The 24,852-nt window shown below is 48.2% G+C and overlaps 1 protein-coding gene across 8 annotated transcripts in view; it reads right to left on the bottom strand.

The window, feature by feature from the left end:
* The window catches only part of LHFPL2 (LHFPL tetraspan subfamily member 2), a 241,859-nt gene that overhangs the window by 13,400 nt on the left and 203,607 nt on the right, over nt 1–24,852 (bottom strand). For all 8 annotated transcript variants that reach the window (XM_045998990.1, XM_045998991.1, XM_045998984.1 and 5 more), the window contains one exon: nt 8,551–9,184. In XM_045998990.1, the coding sequence (XP_045854946.1) occupies nt 8,551–8,980 (430 nt within the window). In that variant the 5' untranslated portion in view covers nt 8,981–9,184. The remainder of the gene's footprint in view (nt 1–8,550; nt 9,185–24,852) is intronic.

Here is a 24,852-nt window from a genome sequence, read left to right as displayed (position 1 = left end):
AACTGGAAGGCCAAGGTTCACTGGTAATCAAAAGGGTTTTCGGATGATACCACATGTCTTTGTTAGGCAGATTATTTCTACATGTCATCTTCATACATGATTAATAACAGAGGTTTTTAACCAACAAGATTTTCTGATGGGAAGGAGAAAAAAAGTGAAGGATCAGGTGTCATTTTTTTTTTTTTAAGTTTGTATTAATGCTCATACCATCTCCCCAGAAGAATCTTGTATGGTACTGACTTCCTACTAAAAACTCTCCCAGGGAATTATAATTGGCAAGAAAAATACTTTTCCAGGGTCGGGGGTGGACAGCGGATGATAGAGCAACATAAAGAGAATTCTTTGGAAGACAATCAGAGCACAATTGTCATAAAAAGACTTTACAACTAAGACCCCCAGAGGAAGTTTCTGTTAGAATTACTCAGAATTAATGACCATCAATTACGAACTGTCTGATGCCCTTAAAATATACAGAGAAACAATCTTTAAGAAAGATGCAGTTTCTCTCGTTGAAGCCTCCTGAAGTCTTTCTCAGCAATGATTCATGTTTATATGCAAATTATTTCACTGACAGTTTCTAAAGCCTTAACTCTCTAACAGTTAAAATGCATCCCAACAAAATAATTTAGCCAGATTGTCCCTTCCTGTGAATTGGTGGTACAGTTTCCTTCTCATTCTGAGTGAGAAGACTTTTGGGGGGGGGGGGAGCTATTTTTTAAACTACATGTAACTGGGAAGGATTTATGAAATATTTTCTTGATAAATAATTCATCTAACATGCAAAATTAAGAAAGAGCTTGTTTGACTATACCCAAATTACACTGATCATTCAAAATAAACTTCCAAGATAAATAAAATGCAATGTGTAGCAGAGTAAAAGACATGTGAAAAAAATCTAGTTTTTGAACTATGAAATTTTTAGGACAGTAAGCAAATTTCTTGCCTGCTGAAGTCTTAGTCTTAGGGTCCAGGTAGTATTAAATAACTCTTCCACTAAAGCAGGTGTCTCTTCAACACAAGACCCTGAGGTTTGAGGTTGGCCTCAAAACTCTCAACACACAGCAACTTGTGCATTTTGGTTTGAAATTCTTAATACTGGCTTTGCATTCTCAAAGTTTATTTTAGATTTCATTGGTACTGGGAGTTATCTTTTAAAAAGGAGAGTCATGGGGGTGCCTGGGTGGCTCAGTCAGTTAAGTGCCTTTTTTTTTTTTTTAATATTTTATTTATTTATTTGACAGAGATCACAAGTAGGCAGAGAGGCAGGCAGAGAGAGAGGGGGGAAGCAGGCTCCCCACTGAGCAGAGAGCCAGATATGGGGCTCGAACCCAGGACCCTGGGATCATGACCAGAGCTGAAGGCAGAGGCTTAACCCAATGCGCCACCCAGGTGCCCCAAGTGTCCAACTCTTGATTTCAGCTCAGGTCATGATCCCGGGGTCCTGGGATCAAGTTCCGCATCAGGTTCCCTGCTCAGTGGGGAGACTGCTTCTCCCTCTCCTTCTGCCCCTCACCCTGCTTGTACACTCACCCTCTCTCTCTCAAATAAATAAATCTTTTTTAAAAAATAAAAGATAAAAAAGAGAGTGAATCCTGGATATTTAATAAAGCTACTGGAAAGCCCATGTACAGTAACGGAACTGGTAGCTCTGGTTGGCTGTGTTGGAGTGGTTTTTTTTTTTTTTAAAAAACATTTTATTTATTTATTTGACAAACAGAGATCACAAGTAGGCAGAGAGGCAGGCAGAGAGAGAGGAGGAAGCAGGCTCCCTGCCGAGCAGAGAGCCCCATGCGGGGCTTGATCCCAGGACCCTGGGATCATGACCGGAGCCAAAGGCAGAGGCTTTAACACACTGAGCCACCCAGGCGCCCCTGGAGTGCAGTTCTTCATTCCTGGATGTAGATTACTTTCCAATTTTAGTATATGTGCTGCCGAAGCGAGCACTGTAGATTACTTTCCAAGTGGCATCACAGCTTAGAATACGACCCATGCATTAAGCTCTTAAAGCAGAGTGCCTGCCTGAACTGCTCATGGAAATATTCAGAGCCATACTTAAGTGATTATTTGTTCATGGAATCTGAACCTACATCATCCATGGCTCCATGATAATTTACATCTGTAATTAAGTGGTTACCATGGCAAACCGCTTTCCACATTTTATTTGCATATCAATGGCTGTTTCTGAATTTTAAGAGAATTTGCAATTTTCTTCTAGACCTTCCAACTGATTCTTTAAAAACAGATCCTGCTCTCTGGATTTACTCAAATCAATGCCTGCTTGGCCCACTTGCTTTTAGGGAGTAGTTTTTGATCTAATGATATGGTTGAGTTCTCTGTTCCCTTTATATATAGTCATTTAGATACATATTTTTGCCTCTCTAGGGTACAGTTTATGAAACAATGACTCTCTAATATGGCTGGGAAGCAGAAACTCAAGAGACTGGAGACCTGAGTGTACAGGTCTTTGCAATTAGTAGGCATCCCATAAAAAGCTCCTTGAACTGGAACTTAATTCTGGCCTACTGTACAACATTTCTTCAGTTTTTACCAGGGGGTTACTAGGGGTTGATGAATTAGTAAATGTGTCATAATTGCTGGTATTCTTAAATAGATTCAGACATAGAACTGTTAGACCTGACTTCTGTGGGGAGACATTCTCTGTCTGGAGAGCCAGAAATGAAGAGCCTCCCTTTGACAGCCAGAAGCTTCCAGTGCTTTGTTCTAAGAAGGAAAAGCGCAGGATGCTTCCTCTGTTTTCCTCATGTTTTTTCTCTGAGGGGATTTTGAAGTTGGGCAGTCAGGGTCACACTACCTTCTTGGACAAAGCCAGGTAAGTTTTTCAGGTGTAAAACTACAGGACAAGATCACTGCAAGAGTTAGGAATCTCTTCCTCTCTCCCTGTGCTTTGCAAGCCCCTGTTCTTATTTTTCTCCTCTCCAGTGGCTGATATTTCTGGCCCAGAGGTGAATGGGTAGAGCAAAGTATAGGTCAAAATACATGCTGAGACCAGGTTGAGTCGTTAATACAAAATACATGCTGAGACTGGCTTGATGCTAAGGTTATTGTTCAGCCTATGAAAAACAGCAATGGCAATACCCAATCCTAGACAGTGACCATGGCACCTTTCATCAGCCTATCCATACTCCTACATAGTTCTGATTTCTGACAAAGCAATTCTACAAGCAGCAAAGGCAAAACCCTCTACCTGTCTCCTCTCTCAGATGCTGCTTTTATTCCTTGCCCTTTTTTGCATATTCTTCTCCTTCATCCTCCATCATTGCTCACTTCCCAGAAAGCTGAGCCCGCACACAGCAGGTGGAGCCATGACAACAGAGAGGGAGTCCCATGAGTACGCCTTCTCTCCCAGACCAGCAGAGGCAGAGTTCAGCCCCACAGTGATCTATCTGGTCAGACTGGTGGAGCAGCTTGCTAAAGCAATCCTGCTGGACTGAAACGGATAGAGACAGACAGGGCTACGGGGAGCAGAGAGCGTGAGAGCCAGGCAGACGCAAACAAGCATAGGATGAAGACTGAACAGACAGCAGCAGCCAGGCCCAGCAGCTCATGCGCTGGTCCAACCCTCATGGCAACCCCAGTGGAACAGTCCAAGCCAAAACAAGTCAGCCAAATCCTGAGCTCATTTTAATGGCTTCTGTCCCAAACCTGAGTCACTGGGGATTCCATGGGCTTCTAAGAGAGCCCTACATGCATTTCTAAAAACAAACTGCCTGATGCTATCATGGAAAACCTGGATCTTTGCGTTCTATGGTTTCATTATGGATTACATCCAGGTCACAACCTAAGGAAGACAGCTGGCAGTGACGACCCTGCTGGCCGGTTACCCAGCTTTTGTAATGAATCCCAGAGGGCTCCGGACTGATGCGTGTTTCTGGCTCTGCCAAGTTCTGGACAAGTCTTCACCTCATGAAGACCAATCAGCCTGTGATTTAGTCTGTGGAGCGAGCCTGCAAAGCCACCTGCAGTCAAGGCTCAACGGCGAGGAGCTGCCTCCAGTAAGGAAAGAAATGAGAGACTGTGTGTGTCAGGTGAAGAGCAGTGAGAGGAAATTCTTGGTTTTCCTTTCAACTCAACTGCTATCTTCTGCTTTAAAAAAAAAAAAAATGACCCAGGGACACCCACAGTCCCCCCAAAACCACTCAGCCCCAACACAAGCAGGCTATGAAGGGGCCAGGAATGGCCCTATACAACATAGTGATGCTTGATACCCAGCAGAACAAGCTCAGTTCCAAAGACTAGAAGATAAACCACTCTTCCTTAAAATGCGGCAATTCTAGGAAACAAAAAAAAAATACTAAGTCCTGCCAAGGAAGCAGATAAACTTTAATAACCACAAAGCTGCCACTTAGTATTTACTGTGTGCCAAGTACTATGCTTAAACCTTTCTTTTCACGTATGATCTTATTCAATCCACAGAACAACCCTGAGGTATGTATTATACGTCATCATGCCCTTTTACAAGTGAGAAAAGAGGTTCAGAGAAGTGAGGTCAATTACCGACCACTTCACAGCCACCGGAAGGGTAGGTCAGGGCTGATGCCGAGGCACGTGAGGCCTGACCTCTCACTGCTGCCGAGAGAGAGAAGTACTGAACTCCAAAGGCGTCTGTGCTAAGTATTTAGAAAATGTCAGAGGGGTGCCCACCAGTAGGCTAGATCTTGAAGGCAAATCCCATATCTGGGTTAACTTAACAGTCAATAGTTGTATCTTATTATTATTTTTAATCTAGATTCTGAGAGTTCCACTGAAGTAGCAAATTCTTTCATACCCACTTCTAAAATCAAAATACCCAGATTTGGATAATTTATGTTACACTTTCTATAGGCAATTAGGCTACACAAACCCAAGGCCTATTTACTCTTTAAAATTAGTTGTACTAATCAGGGCGTCTGGGTGGCTCGGTGGGGTAAGCCTCTGCCTTCAGCTCAGGTCATGATCCCAGAGTCCTGGGATCGAGCCCCCATCAGGCTCTCTGCTCAGCAGGGAACCTGCTTACTAACTACCCCCCCCCACTGCCGTGATCTCTGTCAAATAAATAAATTTTTAAAATCTTAAAAGTTGTACTAAGGAATATGCTTACAGTATCTTTTTTCATCCAGTTATATTTTACAAAAATGTTACTTTTGCCAAAATGAAAGTTTTAAGAGCAAACACAGTCTGAGTGTATCTCCAAAGAATGCTCTTGTTGCACTGGCAACAGTTCCTTTCTCACCATTTGTTCCAAGAGATCCAGGGCGGTAGAACTGGGGGGTAGGGGAGGGAAGACTGATGCTTGCAGCTGCACCGAGTCCTTGGCTGAGGCTGGGGCCGTCCAGATGCTATTACAGATTGGCCGACAGGAAAGAAAGCAAGTCAGCTGTTTCAGACACTGGTGGGGCAACTTTCTTAGCCATAGATTCAAGGACCATGGCAGCCATTTATGTTGGTCTGAACTACCCAGTATAGGTCTCCATTCGGAGAGAAAGAGCCCACCAAGCATCCCTTCCAGATGCATCCACCACTCCAAACCATGAGGGAGTCACTGCGTAGTCAGTCTCACCCACGTTTTCTGCTCGAGGGGGATGCTGCTAGTCTGGGCGGAGAAACTACTTCTTCCTGTACTTCCGTTCTTACCCTCAGATGAGTGGGCTCCAGAGAGGTGGTCTGACTACATAGGAATCTCCATCTCTTGCCAATTCAAAATTTTAAGTAATCTCAGACTTTCTGGGATGCTGCATGTATTCACTGGGAACATAAGTGAGAGGAGTGGGGAGAAAGTTCTCTTAGAAAATCTAGACTTGGGATGGATAGGTGACCAACAGACTAACACCTCAGGTATGCTACTATTTTCTTCTTTTCAACCCTTCTTCCCAGAGGCCTGATAGAGAGAGAGAGGGAGGGAGGGAGGGGGTCAGGAATAATTCATTGGAGTGTATGAATAATTCCTACGACATGCACTGATCTTTGTGCCAAATGAACACTCTTGTCATTTACGTGAAATAGCAAACGAGAGCACTTCATTCTTCGAGCTTGAGTTCACTGGACTAACACCTCATTAAAAACTTCGTGGGGGCGCCCGGGTGGCCCAGTTGGTTAAACATCCGACTCTTGATTTCGGCTCTGGTCATGATCTCACAGTCAAGGGATTGAGCCCCATGATGGGCTACATGCTGGGCCTGGAGCCTGCTTCAGATTCTCTCCCTCCCTCTCCCTTTGTGCACCACCCCCACCGACCCTTCAAAACCTGCATGTAAGGGCGCCTGGGTGGCTCAGTGGGTTAAGCCGCTGCCTTCGGCTCAGGTCATGATCTCAGGGTCCTGGGATCGAGTCCCGCATCGGGCTCTCTGCTCAGCAGGGAGCCTGCTTCCCTCTCTCTCTCTGCCTGCCTCTCTATCTACTTGTGATCTCTCTCTGTCAAATAAATAAATAAAATCTTTAAAAAAAAAAAAAAAACCTGCATGTAAATAGTAAGACTGAAAAGGTATCTGTAAGTTGCTTCTGAATGACTAAGACAGCTTTAGGTGTTATGGCCCAAGATGCCCCATTCGGGCTACAGACAGCTACAAGTACTAGAAGGCACTAAGTTTCTCAAGACGAAAAGCATTCTTAGGGATGACAAACCAGGAGCTTTGCCTGCATACCAGAACTTTGATAGTAAATTTCATCGTAAAGGCATGAATCACCAAGGCTGAGGACATATATACAGTAAAGAAAAATTACACAGAAATCCACTTCTCTTGTCAACCAAGGCTCTTTGACAGGATTAATAAACTGTGCACACTGCCTTCTCTTCATCTGCCTGTTTTTTTCCGGCTTTTCAAAAGCCTTTGGTAGTACTTCTCAGCAGAAGTTTTGCTATGCACACAGCATATATACACATTCCTCTGAGGCACTGTGTGTCTCAGTGCGATAAAATAGGGGCAATTCTCTGACAAGGAAAAGATGAATCTTATTTAACGTATCTGGGAGGTTAAAATGCCAAGCTGAAGGGGATAAACTTCAGATTTCAGAATAAAAAAGGGGATAATGAGCTTCACAGAATTAAAAATCTAAAGTAAGATTGTATTTTCCAATCCCCCTATTTTTCAGTTGAGGAATGGCAAGACCCAAAGAGGTGGCATATTTATCTCAAGCAAAACTGAAAATCAGAATCCTGACTTCACAAATTCTGTGAATGCCTAGGACCGCCTGAGTCCTTCATCGTCTGGCTATTCCTCTCAGAGAGACGGGGGCCCCAGAGGATATCCCGCATGTACACAGGTCAGGACTGTGCACCAGGCCCTCTCTCTCTCTTCTCTAGGCCCTTATCCACCAACCACCACATATATATGGGGGCTCCCCGAGGATTGGGCGAACAGAAAACATTATCTTATCAGCTGTTTGGAAAATAACTTGTTTGATCTGCTGATTTGAAAGCCAGCCCTGCTGAGCTCAGGAGTTTGCTATTAGGCAGACTACAGTGAATTCACTTGGGGTCTGTTTCCTTACAGCCCTGGACACCAGGCTCAGGGCTTATCTTCGCTGTCAAAGAGTCCCACGCATAAGGCTTTAGCATTTGCTGAGGGATGAGTCACCTGTGGCCTTCAGTTAGAGTTTGTGGGTGGATTACCGTTCTCCTGGTAGAGTTGAGATTAACAAATACCTTGGTTCTAATTGTTTAAAAAGCTATTTTTTTCCTCCTGAAAAATCAAAGTGAGAGTCTTTTCCTTTAGCTTCTTGAGGATATCTTGAAACTGCAGCGTCTATGTGTGCATGCTTCTGCCATCCAGAACAAATCCCTTGAGCCCATACAGACTGACTGATGCCCTCTTGGTTCAGGATCCACCTTCCAAATCCATGGGGGAAAGGCTATGAAAGCGCTGGGGCGCACAGAAGTTATCCTGCGCCTCCCCGCCTCCCCACGGGATCGTTGTGAAGGGTACATACTCTCCTTTCCACCAATTTCTAAGGAGCTCATTAGTGAGAAATTGCCTGAAAGTGGAGCAGTTAGTTTGTATTTTCTGATCTGAATGCACAGAACATTCTGTCAGACTACAGGAGACAGACAATTTAAACCAGAACACTATTAAACAGAACAGCTGATACTAATTCCTTCCCAGCCTGCTTCTTCCTCTCCCAAAGCTGAAATCATCCTGTGGTTGGGATGAGACTGAGCACCCGGCCGGACCCACTGCCCGAGACGGAAGGCCCCACACTCACATGCCTTCCTTCTTAGCACAGGGTGCCTGCTGCAGGGGGGGCCTCTCTCACCCGAATTTCCTCAACGGGATGCACTGAGGAAAGCATGCTTTTAATTTAATGGTAAAAGCCAAAAAAAAAAAAAAAAAAAAAAGGAGTAGTTACTCTAACAAAACCCAATAACTTCGAACCCAAGGAAATAAGCAATGATGAGGAACATGGGAGACAAAGAACAGGCGATAGTCCCAACAGGGAAAAGGGAGCAAAGCCAGTCTGACTGGACAGGAGCCGGCTCTTCCCAACCGGCAGGAACAAGGGGCAGGGGGCGTGCTGCACACGCAGGGCAGGGCCCTGGTCCCTCTCCCGCATGCTTACCTGCGATCCCTTGCAGCAGCCCACACACGTTGAAAATACTTTTCTTCATGATGCTCTGCACACACATGGTGAAGACAGACACCAAGGCCACAGTGCAGAGAATGAAGATGCCCACGGCCAAGAAGATAGCGGTGGCCTGCCAGAAGCCGCTGGCGATCTCGCCAAAGCTCTCAGCGTAGGGCCCACACAGCGTCTCCCGCTGCACGTGCTGCACGCCGGGGTTGCGGATGCAGCGGGCGTAGATGCCCAGGGTCGGGTGGTAGGGCTCCGACGGGCCTCCGCTCCGCTCGTCGGGCTCAGCGCCGCTGCGACTCTTGGCTTTGCCGATGAGCCAGTCGGCGCTCATGAAGGCGATGAGCTCTGCGAAAGCCACCACGATACTCAGGAGGGTCCAGAGCATGGAGCGACAGGTGACAATAACATGACACATATTGATGTCGCAGGCGGAGAAGTCAGGACTCCACGGGGTGAACAGTAACAGCCGGCGGGTGGGGAAGGAGGCTCAGGCGGCTTCAGGAAGCAGTCGCTGCTCCGGGCGCTCGCTCCCGCAGCCGGGGGCTCCTCCTGGCCGGCCTCTGGCGGCGCGGTCCCGGGCAGTCATGCTGCCATGTCCGAGCTCGGAGCGCGGCCTCACCTACGAGAGGGAAGGGAGGAGGGCGGTGAGCGGTGGCCAGGCTCCGCCCCGCAGCGCGGCCGCCGAGAGCCCGCGGTCCCCAAAGCCAAGTGTGCGGCGGACAGGGCTGCTCCCCGCCCTCCCCAGCCCGGGCCGCCACTCCTTGTCCCAGGGAAGCCCGCGGAAGGAGCGGGTCCCGGTGTCGGAGCAGATGGCCGCCCGTCGCAGCGCCCGTCCCGGTTGCCTTTGATCGCCTTCCCCCTTCCCGAACTCTCACACGGTGTGTGGCGGTTCCCTTATCTGCCGCCCCTGGGTGGTGGTGGTTGGGGGGGCTACACCCGCCCCAGGCGCACCCTTTGGCCTTGGAGCTCCCGCCTCCGCACTCTTGGGACCCGGCTCCCGCTCCAGCATCTCTTACTAGAAAAGGTCAACACCGCGGAGATCCAGATACATCTAGAGAGGGCGGGCAGGCAATGAACCCTGCCAGCAGACGGGCTCTAGTTTTATAAAGCTCACAGGGACTCTCTGCCCGCTGTCTTGATAATAGATGAAGTAAGTTTTGAAAAACGCCCACCAAAAGCTTTTGCTTAGGGAGAGAGTGCAGCAACACCCACTTTTATTGCCTGAGAATCAAATTAGTAGCAGAGAGTGAGGGTTTGCTTCATAGGTAAATAAGAATATAAAAGTAAACACTGCCACAAAAAATAACACACTGTTCCCCAAACTTATTTTTATTCATTTCTCACAGGGTGATTTCTGGACAGAAAACTACACTAATTAAAACTCAAAGAAGAAAAAAAAAAACTCAAAGAAGAAAAAATAAGACCTTGAAGAGTTCATGACTTACTCACTTGGGGAAATCATTCAAAACAGGCATTAATAACCACTGACTAAGTATCATCATTACCAGAGTAGACTTGTTGACAACAGAAACTCGCCTAGGAAGAATGCACTCCTTGACCCATACCAATTCAGCCCATGTGCCTCTGCTTGAGCCTCCCTTCACCCTAGGTCTGCAACTCAACATGCCCATTGTTTCTGGTCTCACAAAGGCTAATTCTCTTCCCAGGGACAAATGGCTTCATTACCAGAGGGCTTTGCTCTAACAGCTCAAACCTCCTTGAGAGGGGACTGAGCCCTGAAACAGGGGTACCGTGCTCCTGGGCTGTCCCATCTGCTGTCCCTTCTTCAAGGTCAGGAAGAATCACACAGTTCACATCTGACATCTGGGCACAAAGCTGTGTTGTGAATGATTAGACACCATTAACTGAGGTCATGTCAACCTCATGAGAACAACAAAGAGCCCCCTGGTGTGCTGGCAGTGAGGTGGGGCAGGGAGTTATTGAAGAGGAAGGGCAGTAGGGAAATAAGGAAGCCCAGAGTCAAAGCTTCGTCACCGCTCTAGTTGACATGCCAGTGAGAGATTACTATTTATCTCATAAAACATGGCACATTCAAAAATCCTCACATCATTATAGTTACCCAAGATGCTGTTTTAGGAAATTACCTAACATAGCACTAAGGACACGGGCCCTTCATAACTGTCAGTGTGCATGTGTGTGTGAGTGCAGGCGTGTGTGTGTGTGTGTGTGTGTGTGTGTGTGTGTGTGTGTGGAGTGCAGCTCTGCTGAGCACTGGTGAAGGGAGGAGAGGGTTCCAGTCTAAGAGTTTTGGGTCCTGGGTTCCAAGCCCAGCTCCACCACACACTGGCCAAGAGGACCCCTCAAGCTTCCTCACCTAGCCCCGTGACAAGAGTCAGGTATCCTGCTTCACAGTGTTGCTTCAAGAAACTATTCCGAATCTGTCAGAGGACCTCGGTGTCTGGCAGAGTCAGCACTCAATAACTATCACCTCCTTTCCCTCAGAAGCCTTTCCCTGAACACGGAGGACACGGGTCAGACAACAGTGTGACGGCCGGAAGCCCTCGGCAGGTGACAGAAACTTGGCCATTACACGCAGACAAACATTGAGCAGGTGCTATTTACAGATGGGTGACGTCACTTGTGTCAGCCTCCCAGGTGAGCTTCCCGGGTGGGTCCTGGTCTTACTTCCTACTTCCTCACCGCCTAACCTGCTGCCAAACTCAACTGTGAAATTAGCACTAGGCCAGAAGGAGAACCTACTCGCTCTTGCTCATCTCAACCCCACTCAACCCCAAATACCACCAACTAGAAATGCCTTTTGAGAAAAGAGTTACCAGTACAAAAAAGCTTTGGAAGAGACTGTTTAGCCTGAGATGATCAATCCGAATGAGAACAATTAATAAGCCAGTGATGACTCCCACGAGGTCCCGCATGGCGGGCCCACCTGCCTGCCCACCGCGCTCTCGCCCACCCGGAACCGGCCAGTGGAAGGCCAGCCCGTGAGGAGAAGATGAGGCGTCTACAAAGTCTTTTCACTGATTAGAAAACCAGTTCCCTGATGTGCTAGCCGATCTCGATCCCTGCTCCTCTTCTGTTTAATGGACCATTTTCAACATGAACATAAAACTTCTGTGTGTTTGCGCATGTATGGAGCCTCAGGGCTCTGCTACAACCTCTCAGGTGCCCTGGAGCTTAATGAGCACATCATGTGTCCACTGTCCCGGGCAGCAAGCTCGGCTCAGAGTCAGGCCTGCAGTCAGGTTACCACTTAAGAGGACAAAGGATGTGAAACTTCACGAGGATGGAAGGTGACACATTGAGGCTGAGCAAAATGGTCCACGCCAAATCTAGGGCAGGATTATTTAGAGAGCCAAGTGCTTAAGTTCATAAAACATAGTTCTCTGTCCGTCTGCGCTAAAACGATCCTCCCTCTACTGCACCAAATTCTCCCAACCATCCGTGGCGGGAAGGAGGCTTTTATTCGCCTGTTTGGAAGAGGGAGATAACATGCTTTGTTCTTTCCAGCCTAATAGTTTGCTAATAATTACTACACGTGGAATGGCCATACTACACAAGGCTGACTGACTGGCTTTCCTGGGGATCCGAGAAAAGTCCTCAGATCGACAGGACAAGAAATGCATCAATGGGCTTCATCAGGCGCCTGTGCTCTGTAGAGGGCCCCCATTTGTCCATGTCACATGCGCAAGGACAGACTCCTGCTGGCACAACATCCATATCAAAGGGGACACAGATCCTCATGACAGATGTTGTGAACCGCGGGGATCCCAGCACAGGGCTCAACACACCTCCGCCACCGTCCCCCTGACTCCCTGCCTCTTCACAACTCACTCCATAGGACCAGGCCCTCGCTGACATTCCATGCAGATGTCTTCTCTCCACGGGCCACGACATACACTTCCACTCCAGCAGAGCTGACTTTACTGTCTTATCCCTGACAGGTGTGGATCATCTGGACAGTCCTCTGACTTTCAGAAAATGATGCTAGGATTCTCACAACGGTCCACCGTCAGAATGCAGAGCAAGGGGCGACTGACAAACGGCTGGTCTCCTGCAAGCCCTCCTGTTTAAACAAGGGGGCAGGTCGTAGGCTGAGCTCTGCTGGGTTTGTCACTTCCATCACAGGGGCCTATCTCTGGCAGCTTCCTGATGTCAGCGAGCAGGGAAGGAGGTGCAGGGGGGAGCACAACCACAAGGGGCCAGCTGGCCGGGAGACGACTGCCGCAGACACCGAGGAGCAGAGGCGCACTGAGGCCGACTCCGGTGTGTCACAAGCTAGGCCAAGTGTGCTGCCAGCACCGGCGCCACGAAGCCCGGGAAGGAAGACATAGCAGAGTTTTCAAGGTCACAAGCCTGCTTCTTCACCTTGGTTCTCTTTTTCTTTCTTCTTCTTTTTTTTTTTAAATTTTATTTATTTATTTGAGAGAGAGAGGGAGAGGTCACAAGTAGGCAGAGAGGCATGCAGAGTGGGGGAGGAAGCAGGCTCCCTGCTAAGTGGAGAGCCCGATTTGGGGCTCGATCCCAGGACCCTGGGATCATGACCTGAGCCACCCAGGTGCCCATCTTTTTCTACTTTACTAGGAAAACTGGCAAAGATTCAAGTTAAAAATCCCCGAACATTCAGCTTCGACGCTCCTATCCAGCCTCATGCTAACACTCAGACGTTTTCTTTTGAATCATGTGAAAACAAGTCTCATATGTCTTGACACCTCAGCCCTAAATCCTGTAGCATACACCTCCTAAAAACAAAGTCATTTTCCTACATGATCACAATAAAATTAACACACCCACAAAACCTGACAATACCTTCCTTCTATCCAAAGCCTGGTACACACTCAAATGTCCCTATCCTCCCCCATTTTCATAGTTTTTTTCTTAAAAGCATGACTCAGTCAAGGCTCATGCATTGCATTTGGTTTTGTATCTTGTTTCTTTAGTAAAAAAACAATCCTTTCGCCCTAAACTCTGTTTGCATTTTTTCCCTTGACATGGAGACACGTTTTTGAAGATATCAGGCCAGCTGCCTTGCAGAACACCCAACAATCTGGATTTGTCCATTTCCTCCTGATGTCCTTTAAAGTGTTCTCTATGCCCTGCTTTACAGAAACGAGGGTAAATCTAAAGGCTAGTTTAGAATCAGCTTACATATTTTTGGTGAGACTCCACTGCGGATGATGCTGTTTATCCCACTGCCTCACATCTGGAGGAGTAACAGTGAGCGCACATCAGAATCATATGGAGACATACACAACTACGTGTATGTGTACATGTATTAATATGTATGTATTTTATGTATAGACAGAGACAGACAACTCTGCGGCCCTGAAGAACCAGAATTTTGGTGAGGGAGCATGCAGGAGGCCGGCTGGGCAGGGCTCTGTGTGTTTGGAAGAGCTTCCTGGGAGTTTTGATGGCAATGTTGAGAAGCCCTGTCCTAAGCCGTGTCCGGGAAGCTTCAAAAGTCCTTTACCAAAGGGATCGTACATCTAAGGAATATCTGCTGTCTTTCTTTGAAATGGAATCACATTTTACGTAGGACAGCTGAAAGCACAGACAGCTCTGCAGGCCCGGGGAGCAGGACAGAGCCTTACAGAGAGGCCGCCTGTTCCAGGAGGGCTGACTGGAGCCTGGGGATGTCGTGACGAGAAGGAGGGGCCATCTTTCCGCTGATTTCAGAGTGTCCCCCCTTTCCCCGGGCTCTGGCCTCCTCCCTGGGACCTTGCCCTCGCCCAATCTGCGGGGGGCAGCGGGCACTACGTGGTGTGAGCTGGGATGGCGGGATTTTAAGAGCTTTGAACACAGACTCCAGATCAAGCCTCAGCTCTACCACTGAACAGCTGTGCGTCCTTGGGCAGGCTATCTACTTTGCCCCTCGGCCCGCCTCAATTTCCTCCTCTGCAAAAAAAGGGCAGCAATATCTTCTTTCCAAGGCTGCCGGAGGAACAAAGCCGAGAGCATACGCAGAGTGGTCAGCAGAGCCTCCTGTTCACTGGGCTCCACATACCTTAGCTGTTACCAGTCATTATTAGAGGGCTTAATGATAATTTAACACATTAATCATCATCTCAATCATGTGGCCACTGACGAAGTAATGAACGTACTACAGTGACCCACGTGACCCAAATGACCAGCACGCGTCCGAGCAGACTGCATTTTGCGCCCACGTCACTGGTGCTTTCTTTGGCAGCATGGTCTCCAACCCAGGATATTCTGGAAGCACAAGAGGATTAGGTGAGTAGAATTTATGTGCTTTTGCCTTCCAAGGGCTGGAACGACCCTCCAGGAGGCTGATTCTTGAAGTGTGGTCCCTGGACCACCCCCCATCTCCTAGAGGGAGATGTAGACCATCTGTGTTAAAAAACATTCAGTCCCTGGTCCCCACATGCTGCATCAAACTTTCTGGAGGTGTTGCCAGCAAGTGTCTTTTTAACAAGCCCCCCAGAGATTCTCTGCACAGTGACGTCTAAGACCAGGTCAGGGCGGTGGGAGCAGGGGAAGTCTCACACTTGGGGAGGTCGCTTGCCCTGGCGGGGCAAGGGGAGGGGCTGGGGAGGGGGCCGAGGAGAAGAGGCAAGGCGGATTGGGGGGGGGGCGGGCTTGCCCAGCTCAGGAGGACAGAGCCAGACCACCTGTCCTCGGCACAGCTCCTGACGTCACAGAAGTCACCAGGTCAGTGAATCTGCAGGGACCCAAGCTGCTTCCCCACTCACATGCTGTCCATTGGTCCTTGCAGAACATCCAAGAGCTCAAGCGTCTGGGGCCTTCTCTGCAGAGCCCACCGGCAGCTCTCAGAACTGATGGACCAGGTTGGTCCAAAAAGCTCAGCACCTTGCACGACTTTCAAAAAAAAAATCACCCACCAAAAGAGGTTTTGCGAACTCTCATTTGCCCTGGCCATCCCCTCAAACATGTGGCCCATGGAAATGTGATCCTCTTGACAATGTTTAAGAAGAGGCCTCACCGCACAAATCCACACGCTGGCCTTGGAGTTCCAGTCTCCGTGTGCTCACATCCTCCCGCTCACGGCCACGATTCCTTCCTCACTCCCTCTCCATCTCTGGTCTGACTCCACCCAGGGAAACTCTTGCCCTGGCTCTCAACCAGGACAATTCCTCCCCCTTGCAGGGGACAAGTGGTGAGGTGTGGAGATATTCCGGGCTTGTCACAACTTGGGGTGGGAGGGGGGTGTGTGCTGCTGGTAGCTAGTGGGCCAAGGATGCTGCTGAGTGGCCTGCGGGGCACGGGCCAGCAGCCACTGAGACGCAATGCCACCAGTGTTTATGGTGAGAACCCCTTTCTGGAGGTTCCTGCACAGAGCAGGCTTGACATTTGTAGGTGCAACATAAAACAAATTGCTAAAGTCACTGCTTTTTACGAAGATCTAATGAGTAAGCCAAGTTCTACAATCTGCAGTCAAATGCTCCACCACTGAGCTATACCCCCACGCCCAAGTTCTACAATCTGGACGGACATTCACAGTATTTACTACATTAAGTACATTTTTAGTTGTTTTTCTGAATTTCTGTTTAAGGTCCATGCTAGTTTGTGTGTCCCAAGATGGCAAGCTGATAGGATGTGGATCCCAACTTGCCAGAGTGAACACACTCAGGACAGTGCCCTTGACCCTGCCTCTTCAGGGGCCCTGACAGTCTGTTTGGATCACACACACAAGTCAGCTATTGTTTTCAGGCATCTCTCTCCTGCAAATGGCAGAATGGGGCTCTTGGGAGATTAAGAGCAGGAGGTCACTCGCTCCCGTCTCCCCCCCCCCGCCCAAGGGTCTTACACTACCGCAGACAACTGCAAGTCTGGCTACAGGGCCTTTAATTCTCTCAAATTCCCCCCCTCCAGAGCTGGGCTGTCCACACCGCACATGCTCGGGTGGCCTTGGCCACTCCAAGCACCGGGAAACCTGAAGGACCTTCCCAAGCAGACCTAGGGAGTGTGCAGGCATTCTGGTTACCACCTCACCCCAGCCTGGCTCCCCCTACCAGATGCCTTTCTCTCCGGCTGACCCGCTTAGCAGTGTCTGGTGCCTGACGGCCCCTCCAGGGCAGCAAGGGCTCACCTCCAAAAGCAACTGAACAGCCTTTTCTTTTCCAGGCTTGGAGCACCCAGTGAGCTTGTGCGCACTGTCAAGTGTGTCCTTTAATTCCCTGCTCCTCACAACTCCTTCGTGATGCCCACTCTCGCTTCTCCTGTGTCTAATCCATCTGCTTGCTAAGCACCCATTTCTAAAGGTGCCATTTTGACACTTCCTCCCTGAGACAGCAGCAGCCAGGGGGAGCAGGTATATTTGTCTGGTCCGTTCTCTACATGACCCCTTCCTTAAGATTTCTGAATTTTATTCCTTGTACAAACCTCACCATCTAAAGATCTTTAGAAAGCATGTCTTTCTTTATGGGTCTTCAACTCTGTCAAACAGGAGGGACTGAAGAATCCATCTCCGAGGTAGATGCTTATGTCTGATCTTGTGCACATGCTGTAAGCCAGGGCCGTCCGCCTGTGCCCTCCCCGTACTGTGCGGTCCGCATGTCTTTGGTTTGGTTCAGTGCAATTAGAGCTCGAACTTCAAGGTTTGCCTTTTAATGTCACTGTTGTATATCATTTTAAACTAAAGGTGTTTCTCAAGTTTATAATGAATTCTGTGACACCAGGCAAAATGTAAGTCTTAAAGTGAGCTTTGTGAGTTTTTTCAGGATCAATAAGGAAGTAGAGTGTTTTAAGGGAGAAAAGTAACAAAGGATGGAAAACAAATAACTTAGAAGAACTTATGCATAAAAATCAAGATATATAACTTCCTTCTTCACGAACACCAGAGACTCCAAATGCCCTCTGTTTAAGTGCCTCAACTCTGAGAATAAATAACCCTTAGGAAACAGGCTTCTGGCTTGTCTAAGTGGACAGCTGGGCAGCCTCTCCCAGCACGGGGGAGCACGACGTTCATTCTCACAGCAACTGCAGGCTTTCTAGTCCCTTCTGTACAGAGGCAGAAAGAATCACTGCTGTTCACGAGATACAATGCCATCAGTCAGGTTCCCTTCCAACAGCTTGAGAAAAACCAAACATGATAAACGGAAAGGATTATGCCATCTGTTATTTCTGAGTCTCTCACACAAACCCAGAAAACCCAAGAATCAACTAGAACAAGAGTCTCATTCTGACTGGAAGCTTCTGTGGAAGCTTTTGTTGAAGACTGTTGAAGATATTCTTTCCAATATACTCTGTCTGTCCTTGGAGGAGGGCCCTACTTTCCTGCCCCACCCCCATGAAGCCTGACGAGAGCACTGCTTCGGCAAACCATTGTGAGAAGTGATGCATGCCACTTCTAAGCAGAAGAGTTTAGGAGCTGGGGTCTTGGTCTCCAGCTCGCTTACCTCTCCTCTGAGATCAAACATCATTCAGACAGAGGCCTCCCCATCAGCCTGGATCCCTGACAGCAGGAAGCACGGGCCCTTGATCCTTGATAAACAGGCAGTGTGGGCCCCAAACCAACCCTGTTGTTGCCAGTGCTGAGATGTGAGGGGCGTGCTCCTGCTGGAATCCCGGTAGTTGCCTGTCCGGGCTCTCTCTGGGGTCAGGTTCAATTCCATTTCACCATCCTCTACCATACGCATGGCAAAGAACTTCTGACAATTAAACAATTGGAAATGAGAAACATTAAAGCTTGTCCACTGTCTCAGGAGTGCTCACTGTACAATTCAGCGAGATGAGCTACTCCAATATGGGATTTGCTCTTACTGTATTTATTTTAGGTTAATAAATGGAAGTACTAAGAAAGAAGAAAAATTCCCTTGTGAATAAATGAGGACATTTATAAAGTGATTCAGAGGAGCAGCTTGAAGACTCACTTCCCACATCAGGCGCTTCCCCGAGGTCTCTTACCAAAGAGCCCTGAGTCACTTGGTGCTGCCTCAGCGTTCCCTTCTCTGCTTCTATTTCTTCCACCCAGGGGGGTGGCTCCAGCCACCTCCTTGCAGCCATCAGCCAAGACAAGGGCTAGTCTGCTCCCCTCAAGCAGGAGAGCTCTGTGCAGAGCCTGAGGGGGAGGCTGGGCAGGAGCGCCCTCGGGAGAGCCCTGCAGGAGTGGCCCAAGCAGGGCACAGGGCTACAGGGCTGGTGGGCACCCTGCGTCAGGGCGGGTCTCTCCAAGGAACTGGAAGCCACAGGGCAGGAGTGAGGCTATGGACTGACACACGAGACAAGAGATCTTTGAGGAGATCAGAGGGTAGGACTGAGACCCTGAGGCTACCGCTGCTGAACAAGAGGTCAAGACTGCCCAGGATGTGGAGCTGCAAAAGGCAAAGAGAGAGAGAGAGAGAAAGAGAGAGAGAGACAGACAGAGAGGATCAGGGAGGCATAAGGTGGACACAATGAGTCCCCAGAGGACAAAGAGCCATGACCACACTTGACATTTTTTCAGGTAATCTCTCCCCTGAGAATCAGAATATTCCTCCTAGGAATGCGGCCATTTTGGAGATGGCATGAGGGTGAAAACCAATGGCTTCCATGAGGAAGACTTCTAACAACTCCTGAGAATATCTGTCATTTAAAAATGAAGTTTTTAATATTTCAGTACTGCTCTTTTTGAACCAAGTCTTTTTTTTTTTTTTTTAAACAGGAATATGGTATCATTTTATGAACTCAGGAATAAGTGCCAGACAAAAACGTTAATCTGGAAACAGTCACTGGTAGTTAAAAACCAGCAAAAACAGTTCTTTCCTTGCACCTCCCACCCTCCCACTGGCACTGAAAATCTCACCCATTAGTGTTACTAACACAAGAAAACCAGGGTGGTTAATGTTCAAGCTGGGCCTTGGTGCCAAGGTTCTGCCAGCTGTTAAGGAGGTGACGGTGTGAGTGGAAGTGCCCCAGAAACCTCCTCCTAGAGGCCAAGGGGATAGTGCAGGTGCATGACTCAGAGAAAGGGCTCCCACCTGTGGACCGAAACTCCACCCAGGAACTTCCCGAAGGGCACAGGGCAGGAGCTGCTCCTCACCTCGGCCAATTCACCCAGAAACCCCTTGAAACAAGCCCATCACAGCGCTACCAGCTGCCATCTGGTCTGTGTGCAAAGCCCTCAGCAGAGTGATGCTATTTCCAAATAAGCCACTAAAAGATACTATCAGTGAAGTGGGCCTAAAGATGCAAGACAACCCACATCCTTAAAAACCAAGAGGATAATCTGGGATTTACCTGAAGACCAAGACAATGCTAGTCACTGCTCACCTTTTCCTTTTCAGACTTTTTCTATTCTCACTAAAGTTTCTTCTGTTGGTATTGCTAAACAGCAGTAGAATTTTTAAAAGTTTTTGAAAGGGTTGAAGGAAAAGGCCACAGGCTAGTGTAGACCATGCTCATATTTCCAAGAGCATCACCGAAAGGCCCACACTCGTTTTTTATTACTTCACTCACATCGATACTGGCTTTCTGCAGCTGAAGATACAACCTGCAGCCCATGGTCTGAACTCCTGTCCCCCCCCCACCCCGCCGCCCCGGTCTGGTGTGTACACACCTCCTGAGTGCCAGCAAGCTTGGACAGGGGACGGACACCAGCAAAAGGCTTTACATACCCAACACACACGCAGTTTAGAGTAAGACGTGCAAGGCGGGTGCTCACAAACACTCTGTAACTCTAGGCATCAAAAATTTCCCCTCTCTAGAGCCTTCCTTCTCTCCTATACTTAAGACCCATGAAATACTGTGTGATCGCGAATGTGCACACCTATTTGCAATGTCAGATTTTCTGAAACCTCTACAAAAATCAGCCAGCCAGATCTGTAGACTGCAGCCACACCCAGTTTTTAAACCACTGTCCAGTCCAGTTCAGTGACTTCGCAGTCAGAGATCAAGCTACCCAGCATTTTTCAACTTTCCCTAATGAGAATGCCAAATTAAAAAAAAAAAAAAACCATAAGCAGGTTTAAACTTCCTTCATTTATTAACTAGAGGAATTCCCCAGATACTTAGAATTCAAACTGTTTTGGAAACAGATGGGCTTAAGCATAGCTCCCAAAGGGATACACACACTTCGAGGAAAAATATGCTCAATACACAACTGCAGCAGCTTCAGGTACTTGCAAAGGGAGAACAGTCCCGAAATGCAGGCAACAGCTTTGGCCTACACTGCTGGGCTGGCCTAACAACTGAGGAATGTACCAGGCGGAGGAGGCCTCAGGAGCCTTCCTCGCTGCACTCTAGATGGAGTCAACGCAGACTCAAAGTTCAAGATGGGCAGGGCAAAAACCGATGCTGGAAGTCCGAACCCTTGTGCTTGATCATATGACCCAGTACTTTCTTTCTGGAAACAGGGATTTACTGTTATAGTTTCTAATGATAGTGAGGCATAGTGAACAAAGAGAAAGTTCAACTGGATGTCTCAGAAAAAAGAGAGTATGTGTCGGAAGACCAGGCTGCTCAAAAAACAAAAGCAAACGTGCTGGAAAGACTGGGAGCAGAAATGGCATTAGGGTCATTTCTAGAAGAAGACACCCCCCCAGCCCTCGGTTCCCCAGCTTCTCCTCTGGAAGGGCTGATTACACAGGGTGGGCCAAGAGGAAGCCTGTCCTGGTTTACACACCTGTCCAGCATGATGAACACCGGGTGCCGCTGTGGGCTCCTGCACCAGAGTCCCCGGCACAGGTCGGCTGCAGGGTATGACTCACCGAGAACCCACAAGGCTCCATAAGAGAAAGGTACAAGGCAAGAAGGCCTGGGGGAATCAGCAGAGGGGGAGAAAAAAAAAACAAAAAACAGACCGTGTTTGGCTAGGTAATAAAATGGGGCATCCCCAAGATGCTGACCCATATTCCGCTGAAGTCGTAAGAACTGACAGACGTCATGCCAGTAAACCATTCCCCACGATCCTGATCACCGCAGGCCTCAGGAGTACACACCCTCATCTGGCAGAGAAGTTCCTTCCTGGCATCCTCACTGCCAAGCTCTCATAAGCAGGGTGGCTAACAGTTCCCGGTTCCAGCATATAATGGGGGCTGCACAGTGTTTTGGGAGGGTCTCTCAGGCTCACGCACAGGATGAGGGTGGGCTCACCCACTCAGAGTTCCTACAACACCCGTGTCTCGGCCCTTGCAGACCAGGAGGAAGCATTATTATTACTACTATCCTATTGGTTAGCATTTATTTTTCTGCTCTCAAAAGCCTCTTTGTCTCCACGAGGCCACAAAAAATTATCTTTGAGCACCAGTAACCCTCTACGGATTGAAGCTGGTCCAATGGCAAAGTAAAAGGTGGGGGAAAAGCAGCGGACAGGAAGCCAGGAAAACACGGGTGCTGGTGTCCGCTCCCGCCTAACTAGCTGTGAAGACACAGCTCGCTCAACTACTCCAGCTTCAGCAGCTCAGGCACAAAGCCACAGGGGTGGGCTTGCAGACCACCACGGTCATTTCCAGTGCCGAAAGGCAGTCACTTTAAGCACCAGATCACCTCTTACCACCTTCTCCCAGACCAGGGGCTCCCGTGGAGCAGGCGGCTCCCCGAGTCCTACCCTCCTCCAGTGGGAGGTCTATGGGGGACTGGCAGAGGGGAGACGCGGCAGGAAGGCCAAACACAGTGGTTTAAAGGTGGTAGGAGAGGGGCATGTGGGTGGCTCAGTTGGTTAGATGTCAGACTCTTGATTTCAGCTCAGGTCGTAATCACAGGGTGGTGAGAGTAAGCCCCTCTTCCCGCTCCGTGCTCAGCAGGGAGCCTGCTTGGGATTCTGTCTCCCGTTCCCTCTGCCCCTGCACTGGCTCGCAAACAAACAAACAAACATGGCAGAAAAGAAGGTCACATCCAATCACAGTGCTGAGTAGACTAGGGGCTGGGGGACATGCCCGTGGGCAGCACACAGGGACTCGTCCAAGGGCCAAGGTTGGAGGGTGTGGACTAGACTGGCTCCCTATTCTCACTGTTTTCTTGTTTTGTCCCTTCCATGGAGGAACCTAGCAGCTCTGACCTTTCATTTCCAGCTCCAGTTTATCTCTCTCTCGGAAACACAGCAGAGCCGTCCCCACTCCAGTCTTTCGGCTAACAGCTAAAACAAATGAGGCCCTCTCCTGTCCTTAACTTCAGAGAGGGATCCTGTAATGAAGCCCCCTTATTCAGTTCTGAAAACCCTCGGCCATAAAAAGGGTGCTTTCTTTGATACTTTTGCTACCCGTCCTAGACAAATGAGACACTTGATCGTGAAGAATTTCTTGGCCATACGACAAACAACACAATAGAATACAAAGTTTTCATCGTTTTGAAGTATTTATAAGCTGGTTTCTTACCTATTTTAGGAAGGGTACCAGCTGATTCACCAATGCTCCTTAGTATGAAGTCTCCAGCTGGAGAAGCCAGCAACAGGAGACACTCCTTTGGAAGGAGTTTAGTTTCAGGCAGGAGTCAAAAGTCACATCCCTTTTATTTCAAAACATAAACCATATGAAACTGTCCTACAAAATTAATGTTTGCTGCTGTTTATTCTCTGTTCTTTGGTGAATTATTAAAGTCAGGCACTGTAATTCTCTCCTCAGTTATAAATGGCCCCAGAAGGCTGATTTGCATCCATCCAGGGGCACTTATTTCTGATAAGTACTCTCATTAATGATCTAATAAAATGTCTTGTTTTGTTACGATCAACCAAGTGATTCAAATGATGTTTAAAAATTCAGCACTCCAACCCAACAGCCTGGTGATGAAGCTGCTAAGCTGACATTAATTTAAAGTGATTTTCAATTTTCCTTGGCAGTATCACTGAGATCATGGATGGATAAAAAAAATTTTTTTTTTTTTTAAAATTTTGGTCCCATTGCTGTCAAAGGCAATCTTTTACCAAGGTTCAGTAAAACTGAACTGATTAGAAATGATAATTACAAATCGCAAAGGCCAGGGGTAAGAGGTGCTGGTGAGATAAATTATTTGGCGGTCAACCACAGACATCCTACATTGGCAGGCAGGCTGCAGGCATGGGCTATGAAAATAAAGCTATGTCAACACCAAAGCTATGTCAACATCAAGAATAACACTCACGAAAAGAACACATCCAGTTTCACACCTCCTAACTTCCTGACCTTTGTTCCCAAATGCCCTATAGGAGAGGTGGCCATTCGTAGAAGCAAGGGCTAAACCCTATTGTGCCTCCGAGATAGGAGATACTGGTAGGAATAAAAAACGCCCTGCCCATCTGGAAGGCAGGCTATGTGTTGGGCACACAAAGACACACCTCCCACCCCTGTGGAGAAACCCAGGGCCCAGAAGCTTAACAGGACAGAAGTAATGGATTTCGGAGGTAATGCTGAACCTGTCTGTATTCTGCAAAAATAGCTCTTCCTTCTCCTGGAACCCAGAACAGCTGGTGGCCTGATTTTTTTTCTTCACCCTTCTTCAAAAATAATGCTCTTTAATCTCTGCTAAAACTAAGCACTTAACAAGGAGTCTCATTCTGCCAGCTCCCCAAACCAGAGAAGTCATATTCATATGCTTTTTATTATCCTAATCTATCATTGGGATTAGCAGCCCGGCTCACTCAAGCTCTCAAGAGGTAAGATGAGACAGTTCCTTCTAGAAACTAACACCTTGTTCAAGATCTGATGTCCAAGATGTGCAGAGCAACATACTGGGTCACTGAGTAAGGACAGGACGGGCGGGAAGAGACAAGAGACACTCGCTGCTCTCAAGGGGAATCAAGAAACAGAACACGCATGCTCGGGCCACCGAGGGGCAGGACCGCTCTGAGAACTCACCACGGCGGACCAGGGCGGGCAGTACTGGACGGGGAGAATCTGGAGAAAACTAGGGTAAGGTTTTATCCGGAACATAATGACTGGGAAGTGACTCGAAGGGAAAACTGCAGTTGGGTGAAAAGAAGAGGAGGATTATTCCTCCTTCTGCCAGACAACCCCAGATGACTGGAGAAGAACACTTCTGAAAGGAAGGCTGAAGGGCTGGACAGCGCGGACACTCCTCATATTCTGAGCAAAATCAAAGTGGCACATAACCTTCCTATTTGGGGGGGCATGGAAATAGAAGTGGTGGCTAAACGGGAGAATGAGAGTTCATCCTGGCCTATCTGCCAGCTATTTAGGATGAATTTTAAACAAAAGAATTAAAATTAACCTCTACGTTCTAATAGCCCCAACGTCCCCTTTTCAAAGACAGGATTATTTGTGAGCTTTTCATAATGCTTTCAAGGAACTAGGAAGAACTCTGAGTGAGTCTGGCTTATGCATCCAAATTCTATCAAGAAAGAAACTCGTAGAACACGTTGGGTTTAGGCAGTTTCAAGAGACAAACACGCTCTGTTGGACATCAGGCTCGTAGTGTTTT

This window comes from Meles meles, chromosome 3 (genome assembly GCF_922984935.1).
Source record: "Meles meles chromosome 3, mMelMel3.1 paternal haplotype, whole genome shotgun sequence".
NCBI lineage: Eukaryota > Metazoa > Chordata > Mammalia > Carnivora > Mustelidae > Meles > Meles meles.
The sequence above is the reverse complement of the archived record's forward strand: the minus strand, read 5'-3'. Positions and strand labels throughout refer to the sequence as shown.